The sequence below is a fragment of the Stigmatopora nigra genome, chromosome 6 (genome assembly GCF_051989575.1).
Source record: "Stigmatopora nigra isolate UIUO_SnigA chromosome 6, RoL_Snig_1.1, whole genome shotgun sequence".
Classification (NCBI taxonomy): Eukaryota; Metazoa; Chordata; class Actinopteri; order Syngnathiformes; family Syngnathidae; genus Stigmatopora; species Stigmatopora nigra.
The window spans coordinates 11729645-11749047 of record NC_135513.1 but is presented as its reverse complement, the minus strand read 5'-3'; the positions used below and the strand labels follow the sequence as shown (position 1 = coordinate 11749047).

The 19403-nt window shown below is 41.2% G+C and overlaps 6 protein-coding genes across 7 annotated transcripts; 3 read left to right on the top strand and 3 right to left on the bottom strand.

The window, feature by feature from the left end:
- Nucleotides 1–355: 355 nt before the first annotated feature.
- On the bottom strand, nucleotides 356–5650 carry LOC144198390 (mitochondrial adenyl nucleotide antiporter SLC25A24-like). The gene is made up of 12 exons (XM_077719377.1): nucleotides 4466–5650; nucleotides 3691–3935; nucleotides 3192–3315; nucleotides 3014–3101; nucleotides 2831–2942; nucleotides 2461–2619; nucleotides 2089–2241; nucleotides 1770–1883; nucleotides 1535–1702; nucleotides 1302–1449; nucleotides 718–1078; nucleotides 356–553 (listed from the first exon to the last, which is right to left on the bottom strand). Exons 2-11 carry the CDS (start codon nucleotides 3883–3885, stop codon nucleotides 867–869), a joined length of 1473 nt encoding a protein of 490 aa, XP_077575503.1. The 5' UTR covers nucleotides 3886–3935; nucleotides 4466–5650; the 3' UTR covers nucleotides 356–553; nucleotides 718–866.
- On the top strand, nucleotides 4860–7795 carry LOC144198392 (transcription factor IIIA-like). Its single transcript, XM_077719378.1, has 2 exons — nucleotides 4860–5654; nucleotides 5903–7795. The coding sequence occupies exons 1-2, from the start codon at nucleotides 5181–5183 to the stop codon at nucleotides 6470–6472; spliced, it is 1044 nt and encodes a 347-aa protein (XP_077575504.1). The 5' UTR covers nucleotides 4860–5180; the 3' UTR covers nucleotides 6473–7795.
- Nucleotides 6819–9462, bottom strand: wdr83 (WD repeat domain containing 83). Of its 2 annotated transcripts, none has more exons than XM_077719380.1 (10): nucleotides 9056–9462; nucleotides 8647–8761; nucleotides 8433–8553; nucleotides 8172–8277; nucleotides 8051–8099; nucleotides 7844–7970; nucleotides 7604–7671; nucleotides 7427–7535; nucleotides 7238–7352; nucleotides 6819–7118 (listed from the first exon to the last, which is right to left on the bottom strand). In XM_077719380.1, exons 2-10 carry the CDS (start codon nucleotides 8747–8749, stop codon nucleotides 6945–6947), a joined length of 972 nt encoding a protein of 323 aa, XP_077575506.1. In that variant the 5' UTR covers nucleotides 8750–8761; nucleotides 9056–9462; the 3' UTR covers nucleotides 6819–6944. The 2 variants fall into 2 exon arrangements, with proteins under 2 accessions (XP_077575506.1, XP_077575505.1); XM_077719379.1 differs by having other exon boundaries at nucleotides 9060–9457.
- Nucleotides 9364–10480, top strand: wdr83os (WD repeat domain 83 opposite strand). The gene is made up of 4 exons (XM_077719386.1): nucleotides 9364–9540; nucleotides 9701–9806; nucleotides 9965–10062; nucleotides 10201–10480. The coding sequence occupies exons 1-4, from the start codon at nucleotides 9491–9493 to the stop codon at nucleotides 10265–10267; spliced, it is 321 nt and encodes a 106-aa protein (XP_077575512.1). The 5' UTR covers nucleotides 9364–9490; the 3' UTR covers nucleotides 10268–10480.
- Nucleotides 10481–10790: 310 nt separating this feature from the next.
- On the bottom strand, nucleotides 10791–14053 carry stx10 (syntaxin 10). Its single transcript, XM_077719381.1, has 9 exons — nucleotides 13978–14053; nucleotides 13448–13523; nucleotides 13097–13190; nucleotides 12653–12747; nucleotides 12447–12509; nucleotides 12274–12375; nucleotides 12090–12196; nucleotides 11862–11956; nucleotides 10791–11793 (listed from the first exon to the last, which is right to left on the bottom strand). The coding sequence occupies exons 1-9, from the start codon at nucleotides 14010–14012 to the stop codon at nucleotides 11717–11719; spliced, it is 744 nt and encodes a 247-aa protein (XP_077575507.1). The 5' UTR covers nucleotides 14013–14053; the 3' UTR covers nucleotides 10791–11716.
- Nucleotides 14054–17898: 3845 nt separating this feature from the next.
- On the top strand, nucleotides 17899–19291 carry ier2b (immediate early response 2b). The gene has a single exon (XM_077719742.1). The coding sequence runs from the start codon at nucleotides 18124–18126 to the stop codon at nucleotides 18688–18690; it is 567 nt and encodes a 188-aa protein (XP_077575868.1). The 5' UTR covers nucleotides 17899–18123; the 3' UTR covers nucleotides 18691–19291.
- Nucleotides 19292–19403: the final 112 nt, after the last annotated feature.

Genomic DNA, 19403 nt, shown 5'->3' with positions numbered 1-19403 from the left:
TAGTACTCCTATATATTCTAAGGATGCCTATGCATTGAACTCCAGAGCCCTTGTTTTCTTTCCTTTTTTAAAATGTTGTGTTTAGGACTTATATAAATTACAAGTTAGTCTATAACTGGCATCCATGCTCTTTAAAAGTAGGAATTTTATCAGGTCAAGGTCAGTAACCAAGGGTTGACCAGTGCTTTAAAAGTATCCCAAAAATATATAGTTTTTAACGACTAAACCAATATGATCTACACATTATACACACACATAACATACACATATAATAACTTTAAATATTACACTATACAGTATATAATATTACCATATCATATATATTTGTGTAATGAACAAAGATACAATACAGGGGTTTGCTTGTATACACAAAAGCATACTGTATTTTAGCACATTGAACCCTCATAACACAAAACAATTCAAAATATTATTGGTCATTATCTTGATAACAAGTCATATTACACAGTTTTGTAAATACATCAATTCAACATGCCATCTTTTGCCCATGGTCGGCAGCGATAGACTCCAGTCATCTATCTTCTCTACACGACACCTATGAGGAAGAAAAATGGAGTAAAAATCCTCTTTCAGTTGAGTTAAAAACACAATACAACATCACGATGCACGTCTACTGCGTCTTTGGTACCCGCATGCGAGTCATACAATATTTGTAAATATAAATGCAGATGCTAGAACATGCAGTTGAATGACACTCACGCATAAAATTGCTCACAGGATCTTCTATGCCATCATGTGAGGTCATCCAAAGGCAGGATAGTGTTATATCTCTTTTACTAGTCCACATCTTCATTCAAGCAAACGGATTTGCTCGCAAGTGAAAGCCACAGCAAAGCATCCACTTGTCTTTAAAGCTTCCCTTTCCCCGCTCGCCTACCCTCCACATCCATTCCCAGGGCTATCCTCGTGTATTCGTACGCCACGTAAGACACACTGACAGCAGGGACGACTTTGAGCAAATTGGGGGAAATTCCTCGATACAGCCCCGTCGCACCCTCTTTGGAAATGATGCCACGAATCAAGGCGGACATGGATTGCTTATGGGATCCTTTCAATGAGGCTAAAGGAGAAAGAAAAAAACTTGATTAACAACCATTTAAAATTGGATCTTCACTCAATTGGAAAAGCCATTAAGGCAAAGCATAGTGTGGGTAGTGCGACTTATACTCAGGTGCTACATATAATCTGAAAATATGGTCATTGTAACTAGAATTTAGTTCTGCAGGCTGTGGGAAATAAAATGTCTACAATCTCACCCAGTTCTTATCTCGTTTTTTTCTAACCTTGAGCTTGCATTCTCGTGCGGATCAATGCAAGTGGGTAACTTGCCAGCTGTCCACATGTGCTGGCGACTGCACCACAGCCGACCAGGACCGTGACCCCTGGGTCGGCCACGCCTCTGTTCCTATTTAGCCACACAAATTTAAGGGTCTGAAGAACAGACACCAAGTTAGAAGAAATAAACCACATGTACTTTTTTGTATTACATACAATGCTAGCCTAATGGCCACCTCACCTCATAGACTGCCAAATCAATGCCTGCGTAAGGCACAATACTCAACAAATTGGGCACATAACCCTTGTAAAAAGCTGAAACTCCTTCTCTCTGTAGCATCTGCTTGGCACAGTCAGATATCCCTGAGAATTGCCCTGTTTTTCTCAGCGCAAGACGCGTCTTCAGCACCTGTTCATGAAAAACATACATTGGAACCTACTTACTACCCTACTACTGTGTTATGACTTGAAATCACCTCCAGCGGGTAGATGGCAGTCTGAGAAGTGGCGCCGGCCAATGAGCCAGCAAGAAATCGCTCGTGAATCTTCAGATTTTTGTTATCCTTTCTGCCATACATTATATGCTTGATCTAGAAAAAAGGCAGACAATTTTAGTGAATACCCAGACAATTACAAGGAACTGGATTATTGGAATTTTGGGGGGGTAAGATTCCAAAACACAAAGTTAGGTATCCCTGGTGATTTTCTTCGCCCAATACCTTTATTTTTATGCTCAAATGATTGAAAGGTATTGAAACCAATGACAGAAAAGAACTATAGTATGTTTATGTTTACCTTTTCATAGGCTGTGAATTTGATTGCAGTCTCTGGGGCAATTTTGAGAACATTGATTCCATTGCCCCTCCAAAAGGACTGCACACCTCCCTCTTTTATCATGTACTGAAAGCCACTCAGCACATTTCCACTAAAAAGAGAGGAACCATGAACCTGCCAAATGATAAAATGAAGATACTTTAATAACATTTACAAAAAATACCAACAAACTACAAAGGCTTGAATTGACACTGATGAAACTGACCCTGGTGTCCAACTATTTGGATTTGGCCGAAAATGACCTACATGAGCCAAAATCTGATACGTTTGTATGGCGATGCTATGAATTTATATATATACGCAGAGGATGAAATAGTCATTTGATTGACTGACCTGCCGGAAGATTTTGAGCCGATCTAATGGGGCAGTCCCGGTCCGTGAAACACATCCAGCCAAGCCTCCTGCGATTAACTGCCGCCACACATAGCCAGACTTTTTTTCCTCTTCGGAAAATTCATCTGGAACTGTTAGTTGTTCGCCTAAATCCAACATCTAATGAAGGCACAGGTTATAGTTGTTTTTTTCCCCCTCAAAACAAAATAAAGGACATTTTTACTGTCGATATTTAAAGTTTGTCTGTTTCTTGCTTTGTTTTAGTCTACTGTCTATAGGCAAGTCAGAATTGAATATGAATATCTGCCCTGTAGAATACTATGTAGTACTATGTATGTAGTACTACGTAGTTCCATATACATAGACTTGCCATTGAACGTTTCCAGTAACGCGCCACTTCCTCCATGTTTGTGAGAGGGTTGAACAGAAAATAGTCCCGCCACTCATCCCAGTCAATGGTCATGTTTCCATCCTTGTCTATACTGGAGGATATATATTAAGATTTAAGTAGCCTTGTTAATGATGGTGAAATAATAAAACAAAGTTCACAAACCTTTTTAAAATCCTATTGGCAGCCCTGAGACTGATGTTTAATCCAACAGCACGTAGAGCCTGCTGAATATCGGATGCATCTATCTCACCTGCAAGTAGCCATCCACATATATGAGCTAAAACATATCCTGTAAATGTATTGCTATTGATTTATGATTGAAACATAGGCTGCTACAAACCGTCATTGTTTTTGTCCAGGCTGCGAAACATGACTTTGAGCTGCTTTTCATGTGTACGCAGATATTTAGTAAACTCTTCAAAGTCAAGCACTCCGTCCTCATTGGCATCCCCTGTCTTAACAATCTTGGAACACAGAAGATTTGGTTTAAAACCAGGTTGTTAAACTCAGAAAATGCATTGAAGTTATCCTAAAGGGTAGAGTTGCCCTTAAATCATGTCACCTTTTCAGAAATGATTATTTTGTGGATAAGAACAGTAAAGCCTTGTCATCCCTCGTGATTTGTCACCCAGATAGTTTGCCATTCTCATCTTACAAAGTTCTACACCCCACCACCAAAATAGACATCGTGTTCTGCACAAAAACACACGCTAGCTGTGTAACGCTTATGCTTTTATCCAAATAAATGAATATGGAGATATATTGCTCTTGTGCACAAAGTTTTGGTGTTGATCATTTTTACACAGGTGTGTATACCAATTAAAGGTGAAATCTCTTACCCTCTCCAGTGAGGCTTTGGACAGCCCTCGCCCTGCCAGCCCTTTACGTAGTTCATTTATGTCAATGAATCCATCTTTGTTGAGATCCATTTGGTCGAAGAGATCGGCCCAGTATTTCCCCCTCTCTTCATCTGGACCAGAAGTTGTTGTGTCCTGGCAGTGGGCCCAACGAAGCCAAGTCCTAGCAGGGGCCATATCGGGGCCCCGTCAGCAGGGCAAAATGTGTGAGAAGGACTCAATCAGACCTGGGAGAAAAGCGGCATGTATTAACTGGTTCGCTGTCATTGACAGCGGTTGACGGATGAGACTGTGCGTGATTGGACAAGAAAGCCAGCTAAGGCTTTTCGTTCAAAAGTAAAATAAAAAATAAAAGAGCCTTTTAGGAAATGTTTTTTTTTCAAGGGTAAACAGAAAAGGTTTGTTGGGTCCAAGTCTAAAATAAGATTAGAACTAAATCAATGCCAAGTCAAACTAAAATTGGCAACTTGGTTACATTCCATACCGCCTCATTAGGATGGTAGGTAATAGGATCTTATTCCAGCATTTTCTTCTTGAGACAAAAATCAATAAAATATTTTACTCAAAATTGACAATGACATCATGCTGTGCATTGTAGAGTTCATCACTGGTAAGTGTCCAATCTATTTGGAGTGGGAAGGTGGCAGCAAATTGATCTTATGCCAAGCCTCCCATTTGAAATTGGATCGAACGTCCAGAGCTGTCAATGGTAGACAATGAATTAAGTTTGATAAAAGTATATCCAGATCTCACTTACTCGCTTAAATCTCTAGAAGACATGGTGGTCCACTCCAAGTTGGTATCTGTTGCCCAAAACGACGCCTCTCTGGAACCAGGAAGCGAGTCGAGCACCAGCTACGCCCTTCGATCTTCATGTCCTTGCTCGTGTCCCTCAGAACGCTGTAATGTAAATACACTGCAGACGGTTTTCGTCATTAGATGTCGAGGAGTGGTTTTTAATTCTTTAGGGTACGGTTGACTAGGTTTTTCCTGTTTTGGGACACTCAGAGGGGGGCGTGGCCACTAAAGACGCCAGAAGAAAATGCACCATAAATTCTTGTATACTCGACTTTAAAACAAAATGCTAAACCAGTACATGATTTAAAAAAAAAGAAAGAAAGAAAAAGGGGTTTGCTTAATAATCATACTAACATAGGGATGAATTCCAACCGTATTGACCTTTTTATGATTTAGGTTTAATTTTAAGATAAAAGAAAGTTTTACATAATTAAACTAAAATCAAGTTTACAATTAAAATGATTGCACATTGTTTATCTTTGACAATAATCTCATGTGCCTCGAAGCCCTGTTCTAAAATGGCCGATAAGTTAGCACGTTAGCCACCGTTGACTTACAGCGCGCGCGAGACTTCTCCATATTACGAGCGTGACAGCTCGTGTCGATGCAATGACAGTTCCGGCAGACATAAGCATTTAAATCGCGACTTTTCGATAATTTGTAGCATCTTAACAATGGAGGAAGCCGCGCCACGGCACAAGCGCTACATCTGCTCGTTCACGGATTGCCCGGCGGCTTACAACAAGCAATGGAAGCTGGACGCCCACATGTGCTCGCACACGGGGATCAAGCCGCACGCGTGTCCCCAAGACGGCTGCAACAAGTCCTTCTGCACCCCGTATCATCTGGCCCGTCACCAGCTCACCCACAGCCCCCCGTGCAGCTTCCCGTGCGAGGTGACGGGCTGCGAGAAAGTCTTTGCCAGCGACGCTACCCGCAAGCGCCATTTCAGCCAGGTCCACGTCGATGGAGAGACGACGGGGCGCTATGCGTGCACGGTGGACGCTTGCAATGCCGTCTTCAAGAAGCACCAACAGCTCCGAAGGCACATGACCGAGAGCCACAAGCATATACCCGCTTATGCGTGTACCCACGGCGGCTGCGACAAGCGCTTCAACTTCCCGAGCCGCCTCAAACGACATCTTAAGGTAAGACCCCCCAAAATGGTTTGTCTTGTTTACATGAACTCCCCAACTCACTTCCACGTAGTTCCTCTGTTTCTGTCTTAATCAATCCCTTCAAAACAGTTCCTTAATCACCCTGGACAACATATTTGAGTGCCAAATTCATTTTCTGCATGTAAAATGAGTGCAGTAATTTTCATGTCTTGACATAGCTGCGATTTCTTAGGACCTGTAAATATAGAATTTCAATGTTTTTGCCACCCCTATGCAAGGTGCACCAAGGTTACCCCTGCAACCACACGGACTGCACCTTCTCGGGCTCCACTTGGAGCGAATACGTCAAGCACCGCAAGGAGCATCATCATCATCCTCAAAGCCAACTGCTGTGCCCGGAGTGCGGAAAGTTTTTCAAAGATTCCTGGTTCCTGAAGCAACACCAGGCCGTGCACGCCGACACCCGGGTGGTGTATACGTGTCCACGCGAGGCGTGCGACCGGTCCTTCGTCTCTACCTACAACCTTCAAGTTCATCTGCGCTCGTTCCACGAGAATCTGCGGCCATTTGCCTGCAACCACCCCGGTTGCGAGCGGACCTTCACCTTGAAGATTAGCCTACAACGGCACGGTGTCGTTCACGACCCGCAACGGAAGAAGATGCAACGGGAGAAGCCGCGCTCCAAGAGATCGCGCCCTAAGAGGTCGCTGGCATCTCGTTTGAGTGGGTGCAGTGAAAAGATGGAAAAATGTGAGGCGCCTAAGGTCCAGAATGTGTCCGGTCAGGTGGAGCTGGTTCATCTCCTGCAGGACACAATTCTGCTGGGTGGAAATACACAGGAAATTTAGACGCTAATATTATTGTTAAACAAAGCTGACGACCTCTTTTGACTCCATTTCAGGAGTACCATATTTATTCAAATATAATGTATACAATTTTTCTGATGTAAAAAATATATAGGGAATAATTATGATGATGAATTAGATTTAAAATTCTAAATTCTTATTTTAATACTAATATTATTTTCTGTCCCTGTACAGAAAGTAAAAAATATCTCTAAAGATAAATCCTTAGTGCATTTCTCAAGTAGGAGTGAAATGAGAAAATATATATGTATATATTCACAATAAAAATAATGAAATTGACTGGTGTCATTTAGATTTGCAGTGGTAAAAATAAACACTTATTAGCATGTCTGCCACCCATTGCATCTTTATTACCAAACTGACATAATGGAATTGATACATTAAAAAACAAAAAAAAATAAGAAACTTTTCTGGAAAATAGGGACTTTTCAAAACCATGTACAGAAATGCAAAATCACAATTCCATGACGCCGGCATCATCTTTGTCGTCTTGGTCAGCTTCTTCTGGCTCGTCCGCCCAAACGTGAATGCGGCCCTCGCTGGCGGTGAGGAGGCGCGTTAGCATAGGGTGGAAGGACATTGACTGCACCACTGCTTTGCCCACGGGAAGTTTCAACGACAAACAACCCTGAAACAAAGAACACAATTTAAACTTAGAGTGTCATAATTGTTCTCTGGCAAATTTGGTGCAATTGCCAGTAATTAGCATGCATAACATTTTGCTATTGGCTTATTATTATTATTAACCTCCACTAGGTCCCAAAAGTAGACATTTCCATCCTCGGAGCAGCTGAGCACGTGAGTGTCTTTGCTGGACAGACAGCATTCCAGCTTGTATCCCTTCATCTTGTGTCCCGTGTACCTGATACATAAAGACATAAGTTGAGATGGCCACCCATGGTGCAACTTTGGCTATAAAATATGGAGACCACTCACTCTCCCAGCATTTCTCCTGTACTTTTATCCAGTAGTCTGACTGTGGAGTCCAAACTGGAGCTGAGTGTGCATTGGCCATCCTGACTGAAGCATACGCATGTGATGGGACCTGACCGAAGCCAAAATATGTGATTACACAATCGTTGACGGCAAGACGACAATGAATGTGGTATTTACTGTTAAGGAAGTCAACGTGAAGCTGACCCATCCTCAGGTCGTAACGTCTCACTCGGCCATCCACGGAACTGAAGCAAAATCAGAAATGTCAGAAAAATAAACAACTAAATAAATATCCCTTTAACATTTTCATTCATATGCACATAGGGAATCTCAATTTTCAAATATTAGTATAAAGATATATTCCTTTTTGGTATCTACTCTTTTTGGACAATATATCTAAATGAGATGTGTGGTTACCCAGTAAGCAGCTCATGTTTGGAAACCTTCAGACTACTGACGCTGTCCCGGGCCTCATCCAGAACTTGGATTGGTTCATTCTTGCGTGACCTGGTATCCCAGCAGCGCACCGTCCCGTCCAAGGAGCCTGTTCCAGACCGAACGTTCGAATTAACCCACTGTACTTGAACACAACTGAACAATTGTGTTTTATTTTATCAGGCCTACCAGACAGGATGACGGAGGCGTCCTCATTGAACTGCACACAGTTGACTTTCTGCATGAAGAAATCATCATTGTTTATAAGTCAAAGGACACAAAGAGAAGAGGAAACAGGAAAGACGCATACCGCGGCGTGTCCTCGTAGTTTGCGAGCTACTTGACCCGTGGCTACATCCCATAGGATCACTGTCTTGTCAGAACTGCCTGTGCAGATGTTGCTGTTGTCAAATGACCTGAACACACAAACAGGGAAATAAGTTAGTGTAAATACCTCCATTAAAAAAAAAACATGTTCATTTATGAAACCCGCTGAGTACTGGTTAGAAAATGTATGTTACGTATATTTTTGTGTGATAACATCCGATTTTTATTCCATGTTTTTACTCACCCGTCAGCATCCAATACTTCATATCCGTGGCCGGCGTAAGTCTTGAGCAGTGTCCCTCGGCTGCCACTCCACAGCTTCAGAGATTTGTCCGCACCACAGGTGAGCACATACTGACCATCCGCTGACCAAAACAAATGCAAATGAAATAAATAACCACAATATTTTGGTGTATTCAGCACAGATATTAGAAAAATGTTATTGGTTCCATTATTACCGTTGAATCGCACTGCTCTGACCGGTCCTTGTTTACAGTCAATGGTTCGCAGAAGATGTTGAGGAAGCTGCGGGGTCTGAGGTTTGGGGAGAGGAAACGACATGGTGCACTCAACCTGTTGGAAAAGACAGGAAATTTTAATTTGCAGTAAAAGTGAAAGTTTATTGGCTTTGGATTTTAGGTGCAATGAAGTTCACATTTGTTATATGAAAGGAGAAAAAGTAGATATTTTAAGAAAGTATATTTTTGGGAACATTGCATAAGGTTGCCTAAGTTTACACATTTTATAAATTAGATGTTCAAGAGTAATTTTATAAAATTATTAGATTAGCATTTTCCAACATATGACATAAAACTATGATGTATTGCACATTCATTATACAATAACAGATTGCATACTGGTACATACTCACTCAAAAGTTGAAATATGGGGACGTTTCTTTTTCGCCTTGTATTTAATTACTGAAGGCGATGTCTTGCAACGTGAAATCGAATCATTTTATTAATAGATTATTGTTAGTATTTGTGCATTAAATTTTCCACATTACCGACATTTGTTTCTACGCACAACACTACTATTTCCATGTGAGATAGGAAATACATCACGTAGTTTCCTCTATCATGTGTAGGGCTTCCTAGGTCATCGTGGTAATTTTCAAAATAAGAAGTCAAAATATTTCATTTCATTCAAACGTTGACTCTATTTCTGGCCAATCCTTTTACTGTGAAAAACAAAGGAAATTCCTCCCACTGAAAGAAACTCTCGGCCATGCACAATAAACTGAATTTAAATTAGCGTTAAACTTTCCTAAATCTATCCTTTTTGACATTTCTCCTAAACACCATGTCTTCCAATAACATGTCAGATCCCAGGAGACAAAATAAAATCCTGCGGTAAGTTTCTTTACGTTAATAATGTCCGCTCTCACCACTAGCATGTTAGTTTGACCGGTGGTTAAGTGCTGAGCTGTCCTAAAGCGATTACAAATCCATCATATGTAAACTGTATATGACATAACATGGCCGCAATCTGACAGTTAAAACTTTGTTCCAGGTACAAGCCCCCCACCACGGAGTCCAACCCAACACTGGAGGATCCCACCCCTGACTATATGAACCTGCTAGGCATGATCTTCAGCATGTGTGGACTGATGCTCAAGGTGAAACAAACATTCACGTATACACAAACATCCCCGTTGACAGACACAGAAGACATTGTAGACCTAGTTGAAATAACAGGAGCCACATACACAATGCATACAGATTAAAGTCATCTCTATTTATTGTGCATTATTTTTTTCTAAATACTAAATTCTAGTTGAAGTGGTGCGCCTGGATTGCTGTCTACTGTTCCTTCATCAGCTTCGCCAACTCCAGAAGCTCTGAGGACACTAAACAGATGATGAGTAGCTTCATGTAAGTGACACACACACACACACACACACACACACACACACACACACACACACACACACACACACACTAAAACTACTAATATCTTAAAATGACCCCACAATTATATCGCATACGCCATCAATCATTAAATGCGCGCAGGTTGTCCATCTCTGCCGTGGTCATGTCCTACCTTCAGAACCCTCAGCCCATGTCGCCACCATGGTGACCAAGATGATAACAGAAGGTCCGAACATGAGCCAAAACGGATACAAACCGCCGCATGGGAAGTCAAGATAACTCATTCGGTTTTCTAATCTTTATTTTGTTCCTTAATGTTTTCCATCTTATGTAAATTAATAAAAAAATATCGTACAAAAAGACAAAAAAATAATCTCTGGACTATTTATGGATTTAAAATAAAGGTTTCATGCAAGTTTAACTGTGAAAAGCTCAAATTAAAGGAAAGGCCAAGCAAATGCTGATGCTCAAGTTTTTAATAGATTTTTTTTTCCACATTTACATTGCGTCAAGGATATACAATTAAAAAAAAAATTCAAACATTGACCGGCAAAATATATTTATATAGAAATAAAAATAAAATTGGACTGAAAGGATCAATGTACCGTCAACTTTCAACAAATGTTACTGTTGAAACAATGTTCTTATGGATTGGACAACTGTTTTCGTCAAAGGCAGCCAATTAACAATACATATAATTTTTAAAAAAGCATCCTCGGCCATTTTATTTCTTTTACTTATCAGACAAAAATCTATTTGGTAGCGATCGTGACGAGGACGAGAGCTGTTTTGCTTTGGTGACATCACGTTACTTAACAAATGTAGAAAAATAGATTTAAGGCATCAAGGACAGGAAAAAATAATCACACAAAAAAACATCTCCCATGGACACTTAGACTCATGTTTGGGAAAAATACCAATCACAATCAAAGTTCATTATGATAACACCCACAAGGGGATATGTTTTTTTTTTTGCCTCAATACATATATTTTACATATATTGTAATACAAACAAAAATCAGCATATCATACAACTTCTGTTGTAATACTTCCACTTACAAATGTTTTTTTCTGGATTTTTGGGGAGTTTAGCTAATATTTTTTCTTCTTGTAAAATTATGACAATTTTGTGTCATTACAAATTTATACCTTTCATGTATTTTTCAACATTTTTAGATTTTTTGTTCTTTCCACAACTATCATACAAACTTAGATGTTCTTATTTTTTCCATTTAACAAAACAAAAACTTATGACACATTTTTCTCAGATAGCCACTTTGTTTTTCTTTAAATATCTTCCCTGGATATTACGACTTCAATTTCATTGCCTGGTGATAGTATGACTTTTTGTTCTTAAATAAACTATTCCCTCAACAAATTATACTATTCGACTTTACCCTTGAAAAATCTTGTTGATTTACCTCAGATTATTTAAACTATTAACCCAAAAATTGGATTTATCTCGTAGTAATCGACTAAAATCTCACTTTCCTCGGCTTTCTGGGAGGCATCCGCTTAGCATGGCGGCACATTTGACCAAAAACCCGCGTTCAAACTGTACCGGAGGCAAGTCCTTCTTTCAGTCCAGGGGTCAGAAAAACATGGCCGATCTTTTCCGTTGTGCGGGGCATAGAGAAGAGCTGAATGGTCACCATGGTCAGAGGGCGAAGAAGAGAATGAGAACGACGACCAAAATAGCCGCCAGCACGGCGATGGCGCACCATTGACGCCGACCTGCCCCCGCGAAATAGGACATGTTCACAATACGTCTTCATACATGTGTTCGTGTGTATTCTACGTACTGCTGGTCATGTGCGAGACCTTCTCGAGCTTCTTGAGAACAGAGTCCATACGGGATGACGTCTGGTCCATCTCTTCAGAAAAGTCCCCCAAAATACTAGAAGGAAAGATGAAAATTATCATAGAAGAACAAAAAAATAGAAGCATCAAACCAAGTTTACTGTATTAAAAGACTAGAATTAAATAGACGCCCAAAAGTTACTACTGGGCCAAATTTTTGAGGGACTCACACGGCCTGCTCGTCCAGTTCGTCGCCAATACGCCCCGACATGTCTTTGAGAACCCGAATACTTCCGGAAACGAGCTCCAGGTGATCGTCCTGCTCTTGCATGATAAGCTAGAGAAAAAAAAAAGCCACATATTTATATTATGACACAAGGAATTATTCATTATTTTTGTGTGCTAACATGCTACCTGCTGTTGCTCCTGCTGCTCTTGAATATATCTGGAATTGGCAGACACCAGGTGGGCATCCAGTTGCGTTGAACGGTCCGAAACCGAAGAAGCCAGCAGCGCCTGAAACAATCAAATTGAGTTGTTATTAATTCCATTGGAATTTCTTTTTGAGGTTAGCTTCTGTGTCCAACCTGTTTGTTTTTTTTCTCCGCCTGAGCCACAGCTGACGGACTGGACAACTGATCTTTCATCTCCTGTGCACAAAACATGAATAGTATTCACTTTTTTTCAGGGTCATTGACAGTAATAGTGAAAAAAGTCCAATCGTGGTCCATCTCAGTAACATTTAAGTCGTGCAGGCCGAGATACTTATTGTATCATCGAGAGATGACTTTACCTGCACAGATTTTCTGGTTCTCTCCACAAAGTCCCTTCTTTCCTGAAGCTCTACCTCTCCCAGGCGGAATTTTCCCGGGTTTGATTCGACAATACCTGCACGTTACGGTCAAGTGGCAAACAAGTAAGAGTAGTCAATGTTGCCATGGCAAGAAACTTCAAGGTTTAAGCCAGCCATATTTGCTGAATTTAGTAATATGCCTTCTAATACATTTTGTTGTTAAACGTGTATTCAGCATTACTCTTGGTCAAGTGTTGTTCCTTTTAATAGCACTCTTTACCCAAATTGTATCTTGACAACAAGCCAATTACAATCTCAAGGATTTTTCTCCCTTTTTTTAACGACTGTTGGCATGGCCTTTACACACTGCCGATTTCCTGGAAGAGAATAACGTTTGTGTTTGTATTCCAAACAAGACAGCGTGACGCCGGTCGTGAAGGATATTGATAGTTTCGCTAAGGTCCTCCAAGTCCCAGTCGATTGCCCGTAAACAGTTGCGCAGCTCATTGGTGCTCCAATCCAACTCATCACGACTCACCTGAACAAACAATAATACATTCATTATTGTTAAAAGCATTCAAACACAAATTATGAATGATGGGTAATAATTAATAATCAACTGAGGAAGATGACATCCGATTGGACTTATTTTATGAAATGTAAACTGATTTTTTTATATAAATATGGCAAAGTTTTTTGTGTGATTTGATATTGAGCATTTCAGGTATGTATTCTTGATTATGTTATCAGCACTGGTCTGCTCATGTTTATTAATGAGTATGACCCCTCCCCTACCTGAGTTCCATCCTGCAGTAGCTCCTCCCACCTGTCAAAGAGGCTACGTGCACGCGCAGTGGCCTTCTGCACCTCCCTGCAAGTGCGCGCACACGCAAAAACAAACACATTGTCACTTTTGTTGTCTTAACACGGCATGTTACATACTGACATCTTCGTTTGGAAGCCAAACAAACACAAGCTAACAACATTTACTGACTTGGCAAATACTCGTAAAGTGCCCCACGAACAGATAAAAGAAAGTCCCGAAGATCCACAAATAAAAGCGTATGAAACAAGAACTATGCGACGTGAAAGTGACTTTGATCGCCCAAAAGGAACACAAAAAAAGCTTCGGAATCGAGAATCACTGCAAAGAAAGGATGAGAGCATTCTAGGCTAGTCAGCTACCCAGAGCGTTCAGCTATCTCTGCTCGGGTAAAAACTTTTTCGATCACTCTGCGGAAGACCAAGTAAAACACACACCGAACGTGTGCTTGCATGATCTTTTTTTCCTGAGCTTTAAATGCTGTTTTATGAAGTTTTCTTACCCTTTCACGACGAAAAAAGGGTCCTCCAGCGACATGATGCTACTTCCGTTTGTGTCACACTAACGCGCATGCGCACATGAAATGACGGGGGCGTTTAAGTGTTTTCTTTTACATTTTTCTTTCCCATTAAGCAGGGGTGGCCAAGAGTCTCATATCCGGGCTGTTTTCCATATTTCCCTCCACCAACTCACCTGCATTAAATAATCGGGATCGGTATCAAGCTTCTGGACAGCTTGCCTATGTGTTGATCATTTGATTTGTGTGGAAAACAGACCGGATAGTGGCTCTCGAAGGCCGGAGTTGGCCACCTCTGCCATAAAAGATTACTATGGTAAGAATTGAGATTATTATTTCAATGTATTCTTTGTCAAGATCGAAAAATATGTGTTGATAGCGTCTATAGCAGTGTTTCCCAACGATTTCTGAGTTGCGGCACACTTTTTGCATTAAAACATCTCAAGACACCACCATCGGATAATATTTTAATGTAAAACTATGTCGCTTATATTAATAATAGTCATTGTCATCAAAGTTTTATCAGCAAGAATCACACAAACCTCCAAAATCATTCCACATTTTTTCACATAGACCTAATATCACCAATAGTTGATGTATGCAGAAAGAACATGTTATTTGTCACATAATGTTATGATTTTTCTCCAAATATTACTTAAATCTCCTAAAATCTCCCAAAAATTGATGCCCTAGAAAGCAAAAAACACCAGTTCATGTTAGAGGAAAATAAGAAACAAAATCACTGTTTCACAATTTGAATCTAGTAATAGTATAATCTATGATTTAATCACAGTGCATTTTGCCACACTGTCCCTGAAGCCAACACTTGCCTAAACAAACAATGAGCTATACAAAACAGAGTATACACTCTCCTCCCCCTTTCGTGTCCGGCCAACCTTGATGTCTGTCCCGAACATGTGTCCATGGTCCCACCCTGCAACCCCCTCCTGTCCTCTCTTTCTTTCCTTCCTTCCTTCCTTCCCTCCTTCCTGTCCCCATTATGTTCCCAACCCCTCCTTTCCTTTCTCCGGTCTCATCATGCCATGTGAGAATTCACAGCACCCTGCGAACTGTTCACATTCTGTACATTTTTCTAACTGATAGAAGTCAGGTGGGATAGGCTCCAGCACCCCCATGAACCTAGTAGTTCTGAAAATGAATGAATAAAGTCAATGACAAAAGTAATTTTAAAAACAAATAACATGTTTTTATCTAGGTATAAAGCCATGAGTATATGATAATATTACTAATCTATATTAAAAAATAATCCGTTGGGTGATTTTTTTTAATGTATTTTTGATGGCATAAATGAACTCACATTGTCAAAATGAACTAAAATTGAATTGATGCTAAACATTGTGAAATAATGTTATTGTCTGACAGAAATCTGCTAAAAATAACTTCCCATGTTACAAACAAACAACGTTGCTCTAAAATAATCTCACAAAAAAACCTAATTAAAATAACGATTCAAATTACATAACACATTTATTTTTATCCGTGACAAACAAAAGCGTAATTGCTGAATCATGCCTTGCACCACAAATACTCTTGTTACAAGTCGGAAAACATTAGGTTGCCTTATTTTCCTTCCAACTCTTCTACTTGCGTAAAGCAAAGTCAAACACGACCACCCAGAGAAACAAAAGCATGTGTGTATGTGTTTCTTTGTCGTTGGGAGTTGAAGGTACAACATAACATGGAGCACTTTATAAATAGACCCACTGACCATTTCCCTCATGGTGCCTTCAAGTACTCCTTGTATGGATGACCTACTTCCTGGTATAAAAAGGCAGCAGCATCATGCAAAAGGCTTACCTTGGTCCCTATAAGCTGCTTTACACAAAAACCTCACAACACAAAAACACATGTAACAAACAAATGAAAGCACTGTTTTATGCAATTGCGTAATAACTAAAGGTCGTTTACAAAAAAAGTCAGTGCAGTTGAACACTGAAAATATGTAACGAAGACATACAAAGGCCTATTCAAGGTATATTTGACTGTAGGATAAAATGCTATTTTTGAGTTGAACATACACAGTAGTGAACTTGCTTATTGGAATTAAGGACAAAAATTTACAAAGGCGTTCCTGACAAACCATTTGGCCTCGGGCAGAGTCAAAGCAACAACATACGCATACACACCAACCGTCGCCATAGTGATCAGTAGAGCGCTCACATGTCACAGCAACTCGTCTCCTGAGAAACTAAAACTTATTTGATGAGTGCTTATCTTTCTTTTTTTTTAAATTATGAATTGTGATATGTTATTGGCAACACATTTGACCTCAAAACAAAAAAAACAGAATGGAAGCATTAATAATGCCAATTATTTCCCAATTGTTTGAAAATCCTTTGCAAATATGATCATCCGCCCATACAACAATACCATGATTGTAGGAAATAGATTCGCATTAGGTCACAGTGTGAATGATCTTAGTATGATGATATAATATGTGTTGCGGTTGCCCGAGCTTTGTAGTTTGTTCGTCCATCTATTTTTATAATTGTGTGACTGAATAGCATGCATACCAAAATGGTATGATGCCAATGACAGCAGTCTAAAAATAGAAACCGAAGGTACTGTATTTATTGGAAAGTCAAAAAGTCAAGGTTCTCTAATGCAGATGTCAAATAATACTTTTGTTCTATTATGTAACAGCCTTATAACTTCCCTTATCTTTGTTTGAGCCTTCGATGTTGGAAAGTCTACCAAAAGTGACCTAAAATACGACAAAATCTAAATATTTTATCATTTTTCTTACATTTCTTAAAAGAACTGTCTTCACAATAAAAACAAAAACGTTTGGACACCCCTGAACTAAGTGTTGCGTTCAAAAGTCAAGGTCATTTCCGACGGACCGTAAACGCATCGTAACTGCCTTTTGACCCGTCGCCTAGTAACGATGGTAACCTTGTTTACACTGTCCGCCACCCCAAATATGGTGATCCAGTTACATCACCACATCTGGGAGGGAGGGGGGAGGAAGTAAGGAGGAGTGGGCGGGGCGTTGATGACGTTTCGGCTTTTCCACTGCGACTTTATCCCCCTCCCCTTCTGCCACTTGCCTCCACGGGATTTTACAACCGGATATGCCATATATGACAGTGGAGTGACGTAGGTGAGTCATATGTGCGCGCGTGCGAGAGAGACAGAAACTCCGGTGAAATTTGAGACGGCGCTTTTTTTTTCTTCTTTCACTTCCTTACCCACGTAAATTCTCCGAGAAGCCGACTTCCCAGAAGATAAACATGTGACATCATTCGCAAAACTATTTCTACTCCGTGGGTACACTTTGATCCGAAAAACGTCCCGAAAAAACATTTGGAGGATAACGATTAGATGTGTTGGAGTCCAACTCTATGATTTAACATTTTATAATGTTAGGATATTAAGAATATTAAGGCATATGGCCCAAAATGTGGTGCTGCTTTTATGAGGTTTAGTTTTTTGTTTTAACTAAAAAATGCCTTCCTATTCATTTTGTTCTATTAGAATTTCATGTTTCATTTTAATCTTCCATATAAATATAAAAGAAATGTATATATGGTTATAAGAAGAGAATACTCAATTTTGATAACAAATGATTGCATAACTAATGATATTTAGACTATTGTGGACTCAATATGACCCAAAATATGATGCATCTCTATGGAACGCGTGAAATATGAACTGTGATAGTTTATTGGATCCAATGTAAATAACTTAGGTCGTGAAACGCGATCGTTTAACATCAAGCGGAAGAGAAACTAAAGTTAAGCAGGGTGAGAAAACCGGCGAGACGGAACAGAAGGCTTGTGCGCGTACGCGTTGTGCGCGTGTACGCCAGGTGTAGGCGGTGCCTATTCGTCACTGGCTGAGGAATTCAACGTGACGTCACAGAGGAGATAAATTGCCACCCTGCGCCTCACACGCTTGCTTTCCTCCGACGGGTGACGCCGTCTACGTAGCTCCGTATAGTCCAAAAAACAGATCTAATCCGAGACGGAAACTTTTATAGTTGTTGTTTTTTTCCTCAGTTTGTTGTTTTGTTACGCGCAAATCGAGCGATTTTGTTTTGGGATAACAACAACAACAAGAACAACAACGACAGCAACTGAACAACAGCCCGTGAGTAAAACAAGAAACATGAGTGACACAACAACGGAGACAACAATGGAGGTGAACGCTGAAGCCCGAAGGATTCTGGCGGTGTCCATAAGCAAGCTGTACGCGTCCCGCAGCCAGCGAGGCGGTCTGAGACTCCACCGGAGCCTCCTCCTCTCCTTGGTCATGCGCTCCGCCCGGGACATTTACCACTCGTCGGCGCCACCGCCGGCCGAGCCCATGGACACGACCCCGGAAGAGTCGCCACTCGAACTCGACCTGGAAGCGGAGCCTCAGTCGGACGAGACCCCCGCCGAGCTGAGCTCCACGGCGGGGGGAGGAGCGCCCCAGGAGGCCGACGAGGCCGAGCTGGAGGAGGGGGAGCCCGCTGAGGACAAAGAGAACCAGAGCCCGACGCGGCACACCAGGAAGCGGCGGGGGAAAATGTCGGCGGCGCCGGACTTCCTCCCGAGTAAGAGGGCGAGACTCGAGCCCGGGGAGGAGCGGCACGCCGCCCCGTTGCTGCTTCCGCCGCCAGCCAGCTGTCGACTCGGTCCCGCAGAGAGCCTTACCTCGCTCTCTATGAACTGGGTCATCCCGGCCTGCTGAGGGGGGTGAGACATGGAAGCTCCACAGGACTTGGAGCAGTGTTTTATACCCAAACCCAGAAACGGCCTGGAGGCCACCTCTGTGGTCCCGGGAGAGAAAGGAAATTGTCCCGGAGGGCGAGCTCCCCGAACGGGGCCCGAAGAGACTTCGGCCCGGGTCGAAAGAGAGAGACACAGTTGGCTGACTCTCCAGCTGAGTCACAACACACACTCACCAGGACTCGGAGTGACTCATTCCACAAGATTGAAGTGTTAATTCAACAAACACACTCAAAATGGACCAACAACATGGTGCTACTCCCAAAAAGATGTCATCTTGCATCTTTTTCCCTGTTTTTTGTTTGATTTATTGTGTATTGAACTCATTACCTGTCATTGACGACAATAGATGTCCAGTTTGTCTAAACTGTGAGGACCGGCTGTGAATGCCAATGACGGTTTTAGACGTTCAATCCATTTTGACAGAGTAGTAGCGAATGGATCAAACGTACATGTGCCGTCAATGACAGTCAATGTATGAATGAATGTGAAAACATCATATACCTCATACGTCTAGCTGCTTTTTAATTGTGTTGATAATAAATGTATTTGAAGTGAAGAAATGCCTGCCTGTGTGGTAATTGTTGTCCAGACAGGAAGTCGGCGATCTGGGTTAATCCTCAAGCTAGTCCGCTACAACAGCCTGTTCGAATCTAACAAACACACATACACATG